This window comes from Alosa sapidissima, chromosome 15 (assembly GCF_018492685.1).
Source record: "Alosa sapidissima isolate fAloSap1 chromosome 15, fAloSap1.pri, whole genome shotgun sequence".
Lineage (NCBI taxonomy): Eukaryota > Metazoa > Chordata > Actinopteri > Clupeiformes > Clupeidae > Alosa > Alosa sapidissima.
This window is the reverse complement of record NC_055971.1, coordinates 24,737,953-24,747,952: the sequence shown is the minus strand read 5'-3', so window position 1 is coordinate 24,747,952 and position 10,000 is coordinate 24,737,953. Positions and strand designations below refer to the sequence as shown.

General features: G+C 37.6%; 1 protein-coding gene across 4 annotated transcripts in view; it reads left to right on the top strand.

Moving 5' to 3' along the window:
- Window positions 1–3,657: 3,657 nt before the first annotated feature.
- The window catches only part of masp1 (MBL associated serine protease 1), an 18,651-nt gene continuing 12,308 nt past the window's right edge, over window positions 3,658–10,000 (top strand). Inside the window, exons 1-4 of one of the 4 annotated variants that reach the window (XM_042064189.1) lie at window positions 3,658–3,975; window positions 4,059–4,131; window positions 8,737–8,842; window positions 9,363–9,585. In XM_042064189.1, the coding sequence (XP_041920123.1) occupies window positions 8,817–8,842; window positions 9,363–9,585 (249 nt within the window). In that variant the 5' untranslated portion in view covers window positions 3,658–3,975; window positions 4,059–4,131; window positions 8,737–8,816. Of the gene's footprint in view, window positions 3,976–4,058; window positions 4,132–8,058; window positions 8,154–8,679; window positions 8,843–9,362; window positions 9,586–10,000 lie in introns of those variants that run through there. The other 3 variants (XM_042064191.1, XM_042064190.1, XM_042064192.1) reach the window with 3 other exon arrangements.

The following is a 10,000-nucleotide window of genomic DNA, read 5'->3' as shown; positions in this document are numbered from 1 at the left end:
TGTTATGTTACAGTAAGTTATGTTAACATGTCATGCCATGCTATGTTATGTCAACATGTCATGTTATGTTACAGTAAGTTATGTTATGTTATGTTATGTTATGTTACAGTAAGTTATGTTATGTTATGTTACAGTAAGTTATGTTAACATGTCATGTTATGTTATGTCAACATGTCATGTTATGTTACAGTAAGTTATGTTATGTTATGTTATGTTATGTTATGTTATGTTATGTTATGTTACAGTAAGTTATGTTATGTTATGTAACAGTAAGATATGTTATGTAATGTTATGTTATGTTATGTTACAGTAAGTTATGTTAACATGTCATGTCATGTTATGTCAACATGTCATGTTACAGTAAGTTATGTTATGTTACAGTAAGTTATGTTATGTTATGTTATGTTACAGTAAGTTATGTTAACATGTCATGTCATGTTATGTTATGTCAACATGTCATGTTATGTTACAGTAAGTTATGTTATGTTACAGTAAGTTATGTTATGTTATGTTACAGTAAGTTATGTTAACATGTCATGTCATGTCATGTCATGTTATGTTATGTTAACATGTCATGTTATGTTACAGTATGTTATGTTATGTTATGTTATGTTATGTTATGTTATGTTATGTTACAGTAAGTTATGTTATGTTATGTTATGTTATGTTATGTTATGTTATGTTATGTTATGTTACAGTAAGTTATGTTATGTTACAGTAAGTGATGTTATGTTATGTTATATTATGTTAAAATGTCATGTTATTTTACAGTAAGTTATGTTAACATGTCATGTCATGTTATGTTATGTCAACATGTCATGTTATGTTACAGTAAGTTATGTTATGTTACAGTAAGTTATGTTATGTTATGTTACAGTAAGTTATGTTAACATGTCATGTCATGTCATGTCATGTTATGTTATGTTAACATGTCATGTTATGTTACAGTATGTTATGTTATGTTATGTTATGTTATGTTATGTTACAGTAAGTTATGTTATGTTATGTTATGTTATGTTATGTTATGTTATGTTATGTTATGTTACAGTAAGTTATGTTATGTTACAGTAAGTGATGTTATGTTATGTTATATTATGTTAAAATGTCATGTTATTTTACAGTAAGTTATGTTATGTTACAGTAAGTTATGTTATATTATGTTATGTTAAAATGTCATGTCATGTTATGTTATGTCAACATGTCATGTTATGTTACAGTAAGTTATGTTATGTTATGTTACAGTATGTTATGTTATGTTATGTTACAGAAAGTTATGTTATGTTACAGTAAGTTATGTTATGTTATGTTAACATGTCATGTCATGTTATGTTATGTCAACATGTCATGTTATGTTACAGTAAGTTATGTTATGTTATGTTATGTTACAGTAAGTTATGTTATGTTATGTTATGTTATGTTACAGTAAGTTATGTTATGTTACGTTATGTTATGTTATGTTTACATGTCATGTCATGTTATGTCAACATGTCATGTTATGTTACAGTAAGTTATGTTATGTTATGTTAACATGTCATGTTATGTTATGTTATGTTTTGTTATGTTATGTTAACATGTTATGTTATGTTACAGTAAGTTATGTTATGTTATGTCATGGTATGTTAACATGTCATGTTATGTTATGTTATGTCATGTTATGTTATGTTAACATGTCATGTTATGTTATGTTATGTTATGTTATGTTATGTTATGTTATGTTATGTTACAGTAAGTTATGTTATGTTATGTTAACATGTCATGTCATGTTATGTTATTTCAACATGTCATGTTATGTTACAGTAAGTTATGTTATGTTTTGTTATGTTATGTTATGTTAATATGTCATGTCATGTTATGTTGTTATGTTATGTTATATGTTATGTTATGTTACAGTAAGTTATGTTATGTTATGTTAACATGTCATGTTATGTTATGTTGTGGTATGTTATGTTAACATGTCATGTCATGTCATGTCATGTCATGTTATGTTATGTTATGTTAACATGTCATGTCATGTTATGTTATGTCAACATGTCATGTCATGTTATGTTATGCCAACATGTTATGTTATGTTATGTTATGTGATGTGATGTGATGTGATGTTATGTTATGTTATGTTATGTTAACGTGTCATGTCGTGTCGTGTTAACATGTTATGTTGTGTTATGTTATGTCATGTTGTGTTATGTCTCATTCCCTATCAGTTCCAACAACCTAAACACACCTAACACACGCTTGTCATGCACCTCCCTCTTTTCCTTTACCTTCTACCACTTTCTTTTTCTACTGCACTTTGACTAGCACTGATGCAGTATTAATACTGATGCCGTATTAATTCCTAAGTAAGGTCTCCTCTGCAGTGTAGCTTGAATGCCATTTGTCATTTTTGTCACTTTGGATAAAATGAGTAAATGTAAATGTGTGTGTATGTGTGTGTATGTATGTGTGTGTGTGTGTATGTGTGTGTGTGTGTGTCTGTGAAAGTGTGAAAAATGTGCAGTGATGGTAGTTCTACCTCATTTCTTTCGGAGGCTGGTAGCCTGAGGCGTGATTGAGTTTGGCCCAAACTTCAGCTCCTTCTGCACCATAATTGCTTTTAATTGCAATCTGCACTTGAGTGGAATGGGCTCTTTTATTGTGCCATTCTTTTCCCAGAGAGGACAATCGCTCTGATATGAAAGGGCGGAATGGTGGAACAGTGGAAACTTCCACTCTCTTCTCTCTCTCTCTCTCTCTGTCTGTCCTTCATTCTCTCCTTCACACTCCGCCATTCACTCTTCCTCATTCCATCTCTCTCCACTCACTCACTCTCTCCTTCGCTCTGCCTCCTCTCCTCTATTCTTACACTCCTTCTGACTCCTTCACACTCTACTCTTCATTCTCTGTCCTCTCATCTCTTCATATATTCCTCTTTTTCTCCACCTCACTACCTCACTCATCCTTCTTGTCCTCTCTTTAGTCGGTTCATTTTCTCTACTCCTCATATCCTCCTTTTCAATATCTTAACAGTCTTTGCTCTCATTTCATTGTAAAATTATCACTCACTTCTCCAAATTTTCTCTTCTATATCGCTCCATAATAACCACTTATAGCATGTTGGCCTCTAGTGTTTTACTTTCATAGCCTCCTCCCCTCTTCCCTCCCTTTTTCACCTCTCCTCCTCTCATCTTCCTTCCCTCTCTTCTCCTCTCCTCTATCCTTCTTTCCTCTCTTCTCCTCTGTTTCTCCTGCATACAAAGCTCATAATGATATGTGGCCATCAATTTCACATTATGTTTCATTACAGCATGCATTGACTATTGGTTTAAAGCAATGATATCTCATAAGGTTGGGCCAATTAAAAGAAATATATAAATAAAAAAAGAGTAATCAAATATGGAATATGTCATTATTGACCATTATTTATTGGAAATGTTTATTGAGCAATTCTTCACTTTGTAAATCTCAGATGAGTTGTGCCAGTTTCTCTTGCCGTCAACACTGCATATCTCCCTGCTAATGAGTTTACTGTAATTCTATTGCCGTTTTTCACAATTGCTAAAACACTAAACCCCATCATCTGAACCAAATGTTGGCTGAGTGCATTTATTGAATCGATCACTATTGTTGGCAAAACTATATGTAACCAGGTGGTAAAAAGAAGGGATTAAATCACTACATTTATGGTTCATCTTTTATATTGTGAGATTTGTCATTTGTTTTCTTTTATTGTTTTCTCTTAAGATCAAAGGTTCACATTGTCATACACTAAACCTTAAAAAATGGTTGTATACTATTTGTAGTTGAATGCAATATCTAGAGTAATTTGTATACCCAGTAGGGGGCGGTAGTTGCAAATTCTTCTGATGAGTTGTATATAGTTAGCCTACTTCATTAGTACTTTCCTGCGTGAGTTGGAACCCGCTCCTTTTTTCCCTGAGGAGGCTACGAGAGGAAGCACGTTAAGCTGTTGGGTACCGATATTCAGAATATTTCCTGGTAAATAGCTTTTCCACACAGTAGTTATAACTCAAAGTGAGTGTTTAATATGCTGTTAGAAACGTGATATGTTTGTGCTATAGGTGCTAATGAAGGTTGAGGATTATTCGTCCACATTTGCTGTAACTACTATAATTTGCTGTAACTGCTGAAGATGTAAGTGAGATCTTGAAACTACTTTTTATTTTGATATTAGACATGTTAAGTGTTGTTATCCATTTCTAAGACTGTGTGTATGTTTGTTTGGTTTTAGATAGTAAGCCCACTGCCGTATTTTAGTTGGAGAGAACAAAGCTTCAACATTACCAATTCATGCTAACGTATTTTGGTTGAATGCCAGAGACTATTTTTGGTTACTACCTACACACTGGTTAATCAAATTAAAGAAAGAATCCTAACTCCCTTGTGTCCTATGTGGTTGAACTTCCATAGGCTACATATAAACAGTTTTCACCTAGTAAAACACAATTTTCAGCTCTCATAGACACATGCAAAAGTCACGCACATTCTCAAGCAATAAAACACATTTTGCACTGCAATGCACTTATGCATAATGGTAACCACAAGTGGAAAAAAGTAAGCAAAAATAAAGCACAGATGTCAAAAGTTAAACACGTCTCATCGTTTATTACACTTGTTTAAAAAGATGTGACACAACCAATATAAGCTAGTTCAGAGTGCAAACAGGTTGCAGAACAGTGCAGGTTTATATCAACAACGGACAGAAACTATTAGAAACTACATTGTAGGCTGCAGACTATAATGTTCTTTTCATGTAAATGACTGAACATCTTTTCCAGTCCACAATACTTTATTTGAAGTGAAGATACCATAAATGCTGAATCCACTTAGCCTGGAAGCCAGCACAAATTTCACCCTGCCCACAAAATTTGAGGTCGGGAAATTCGATCTTGCCTTCCTCCATTGACAAGTAACTATTCCTGAACCAGAGCAGTTTGGACCGACTGCACCAATCAAATTGTCTCAGCAGGCTTTATACGATGATGGACAGATAAGCAACGTTGCCTCTATCACGTCACCTGAGCGTGCGTCAGTTGGTTTTGTTTACAACAAAAATCTAGAGAAGCTAGACATTTAGATTTCGCTATCGCATCTGTTTGTACAAGATATTGACAGCCCAAAAACTAGCACAAAACAGTATTAAGGCATTTCACCAGGAGAAGGATATTTTGGCTGTTCCCCCTACAGGATTCACTGTAGGCTATGTAATTGCTCTGATTGGTTAGATCTATCCAATTGAATGCAGAGGCATTTAGATTCAATTCGATTAGATCCAAATTTAGTAGTAAGCCTGAGGCACTCAAGAGGATATTTAAAGTAAAAAGCCTTTATTGAGCTTGGCTATCCATTAAAATCATGCCATGATGTTGGAGCAGAATAGATATGGATATGCAGCAACAGTGTAATAACATGTACAGATATGTGCAGTGTATCAGCAGTAACATTATACGAGTAGTAAAAATAATACAGATATTTGTAGTGAATTACTGTAACAGTAATATTATTAAAACAAGTCACAATTTTTGAAACTGTCACTCAAATACCATAACCCCATACCAAATCTGCAAAACCATACACTAATTATCAGCCATTGATTCAGTTTTCAATTTCATAAAACACTTTTTGCAAAACAGTGTCTCTTCCTCTCAGCGCAACAGTACACCTTTCTCCAGGAGATATATGCCCTGAACACTGTGTTTTCCATTTTTTGAAGTATAGTGTCATTATGACTGCTCAGTAGTATTTTCATTTTGACTGCTTTGTGAATGATCAGAAGGCATTGTTTGGTTTGAGTACAGGTTTCAAATTTGAGTAATACTGTTTTGAGCCGATCGTTCAATTTTGCAAGAACTGTCAGAGGTTTTGTTACTGTAATGCAGTTTGAGAATGGGATTTTGTCTTTACAATTTTGAAGAAAGAGGTGGAAGGTTTCGTGAAATGTGTTTTAGCACATAGAGAAAGAGAGGGGGAGAGAGGGCGGGGGCAACCATAGGAAGTTTAGAGTTTTTCACAAATGCGAAAACACAAGTACATTACAGTCTACATACAGTCAGAATCAAAGGACTAATGTTCGACAACCTGTTTGCACTCTGAACCTGCTGTTATTGGTTGTGTCACATAATTTGATCAATTTGGAGTCATCATATTTAATTTATGACTACTGTGCTGTATTTGTGTTTAACTTTTGCCAATTCGGTTATTAAGTGATAAAGCAATAATAGGCTAATAAATCTTTTTCCGGGTCCAACGGCTTTCAAAGCCGCTCGGTTTTCTCGATAGACAGTAAAATATTTTTTTTTTTTTTTTTTTTTCGTTATTCAGTGTAGCCTTTAGGAAAATTGTCATCATACTACTCACTTGTTGCCTCACCCTAATAAAATCCTATTTTTTGCAGGAGCCTGCACGTAACCCTTGATTGTATCATCTGGCTGCACAGCTATATTGCTCTGTTAAAGTTAAGCGGTTTTGTTTTACTCTCAATAAAACGGAGATGATGGTGACAAGGTTTATAAGTTGCAAAAACTGGCTGGCTGTGCTAGTAAACGTTTTTTGACCAAAAAGCTGTTGGGCTTGTGACATCGGACTTAACAACCGAATTGTGGTTATCACTATGCATCACAGTGCGAAATGGGTTTTATTGGATGATAATGTGTTTAGAGTTTTGCACAAAAAAAAAATAGTCAATGAGATCTGCAAATTGTGTTTCATCGGGTGAAAACTGTTAATGGTTTTGCCAAGAGTGATTGATTTGATAGATGTGTTCAGAGAATAGAGTGTTTTAGCAATTATGAAAAACTGACCAGAGTAAAGAGAAGGGTAAGTACGAGAGAGATGAAGGAAAGCGATAATGAGGTAGATGAAGGGAAAGCGCTGAGAAGAGAAGAGGAAGAAAGGAGAGAAGACAGGAGAGGAGAGGAGGAGAAGAGAAGCAAAGACATGAGAGGAGAGGAGAGGAGGAGAGCAGAGGAGGACACAAGAGAGCATAAAGGAGGAGTGGGGAGGAGAAGAGAGAGGAGAGAGAAGAGAAGAGAGGAAAAGAGAAGAGAGGAAAAGAGAAGAGAAGACAGGAGAGGAGAGGAGTAGAGTGGAGAGGAGATGAGAAGGGAAGAGAGGAGAGCATAAATGAGGAGTCGAGTGGAGAGAAGAAGAGAGAAGAGCTGAGAAGAGAAGCGGAGAGAAGAGAGAAGAAAGGAGAGCAGGAGAGGAGAGGAGCATCAGTGAATGTGTTTGAATGTCTCATCAGTCTGGTGGTGGATCACTTCACCAATCAATGAGCATATGGGGGTGACCTTTGACCTCAGTGTCTGTCTGACTCACATCTTCCAAGCAAGTGTGTATGTGCATGTGTGTGTGTGTGTGTGTATGCAAATGAGAGAGAGAGAGATAGTGTCTGTGTGAGTGAGTGAGTCAAATAGAGAGACAGGCAGGCAGACAGAGAAAGAAAGAGAGAGTGTGTGTTAAACATTGGATTTTAACTATACAGTTTGCATGCTTGTCCTGCACACATCTGAAGGGGATATTGACATGTTAAGATGAAGAGCTCCCTCTAGTGTTCTAAACAGGTAATTTCTGGACGACATCATGCTTGCATTACCTTTGTAATTCTCCCTTAAATTCTCACCTCACAGATTAAATACACACACATACACACATGCACGCACGCACACAGACACAGACACACACACACACACACACACACACACACCACCTGCAGTCAACAAAGCTGGCTTATTAATAGGTTAATTGCCCATTTTGCCCTGGGGCAGCTGGAGACGGGACACGTTTGAAGCCAACAGACTGTCAGTTTTCACCTTCAGCGCTCACCTGGGGAGGCAACCAATCATAGCTGAGCCTAAGCGGTGCGGAGCCACTCCCACACCCACTGGTCTGTGGGAAACAAACACCCAAACACCCAACACCCAACATCAATCAGTACAGCGCCATCAAATTGGCTCATTCAGAAGTTCACTCTGCAATATGTGACTCACAAAGGGAAGGAAAGTTTCAGCTAACAATAATATGATACCTCATGATTTATGCTGAGGCCCTAAAAAGGCATGTCAGGATTTGCCCTGGCCTCACTTGCAGCATTAGTGAGCACAACCAATAACTCCATTAGGATGGCAGTGTGAGAAATGACAGCTGGAGTTGGTGTGGTAGGAAATCTGAGCCTTCTGATGTAATGCTGTCTCTTCCTGCTGTTAATTACCTGTTTGAGAATTAAAACACATAACATTATTGCTGTATAGTGAAGTCATTGATGTCGATGTAAAGCAATGGGGACAGTGGAGAGAGAATTTGAAGGAAGCGCAACTTTAGAGCATTCAAACGTCAGCTGTTCATGTGTTTCTGAATTGTACACCACAAGTGTGCGTTTGTAACTCTGCGCCTGGTGAGAATGTGGTTGAACTAGGACCACTGTTTTCAGGCCGTGCAAATAGCGTTGTTGATTTTTTTAGCGCAGTCGAATGAAGGTAAATCTGTAGGCAGACTCGTGTTACAGTGAGATGAGTCATAGTCACGCGCTTGTTTGTTTCAGAACCACACACACACACAAAACTAACGGAATATTGGATCAATGTAAGTTATGTAACCCAAACACATACTAGGTCTCTCTCTCTCTGAAGTAGACGTATGAGTAAAGTTAGTTGACTTTGATAAGGTCTCAAACGAATCTCGCAGCGTCATAGTTGAGCCCCAAAGTCAAGCTGCTGAAATGTGACGTGTTTTGTCAATGAGGACCCGCGCAGGGATGCATGCAGGGGCGAGGCGAAACGAAGCGAGGGAGTCTTGCTAAGTTTCCCTGATCGGCGCGGGACATGGCTGCTTCGGCCCAGGCGACGGGGTAAGTTACTAAACAAGTTCAACCTCTCAGTGTCTTAATCATACTAAATAATTTGTGCACATGCACCGACTGCTGTGCACAACCCGTGAACCATAGATTTTCTCAAAAAAAAAAAAAAAAAAAAAAAACGTAGTCTGCAGTCACTTTGCAATCTGCGTTTTCCAGAGCGCTGCGGTAGATTCAGTGGTGTTGTTGATTTGTTGTTGAAGGGTGTCCAAACTTCATAAAACTTTCGCAGACTACACACAGATGGCACTGGGTTGGTTAGGAAAATAAGGAGTAATGGTCGGTTTCCCTTTAATCTGGAGCTTTGTTCTGATGGGATTTTCCAGTGAATTAATCTTAGAGCTCGGGTTAATTGAGACTGACACACTTGGCATGAACTTCAGCATTTTCTTCAGCACATCTTGGCAAGAAAGCAACATTAACAATCCCCAACCTGTCTCTACACTTTACGTTAGAATAAGAAGCGTTGACTTCCCGTCAGAATATATTAACTGTCTGCACGCTTTCCCTCCAGTGCGCTGCTATTTCTGGCTATGTGCGCGCTATCGAGAGGGGCTGGGGTTATCCATCTGACGGACATGTACGGAACCATACAGACGCCGAACTTTCCCGAATCGTACCCGAAGGAATCCGAAGTGCAATGGAATATAAGTGTACCAGAGGGGTTTCAGATCCGGCTCTACTTCATGCACTTTGACGTGGAACCATCCTACCTCTGTGAGTACGACTACGTCAAGGTAAGAGACCATGTCTATGGGCTGCACTGCTGATATACCAGTGGTGACGACTGCAACTTGCTAAAATTAAATGGAATCGAGAGAGAGAGAGAGAGAGAGAGAGAGAGAGAGAGAGAGAGAGAGAGAGAGAGAGAGAGAGAGAGCGCATGGTTTAGCATTTGATACATTACCAGAGGCGTTGGCTGTGTGTCTTTGTTGGCCCAACTCCGCTCTGCTTTGGTGCCAGGCCTTCATGCCCTCCGCCATGAGAGCTCAGTGTGGCTGCACCAGCACCTCTCCACTGCTCACCATAGCAACTGGCAGCTTGGCATTGTGGGTGCAACTACTCTATTCTCTCTTCAAAAGAAAATAAAGTAGGAAAATACACTTTTGTTTAATTGTAGAACTTATTATTGTGATATATGTATTTCATTCA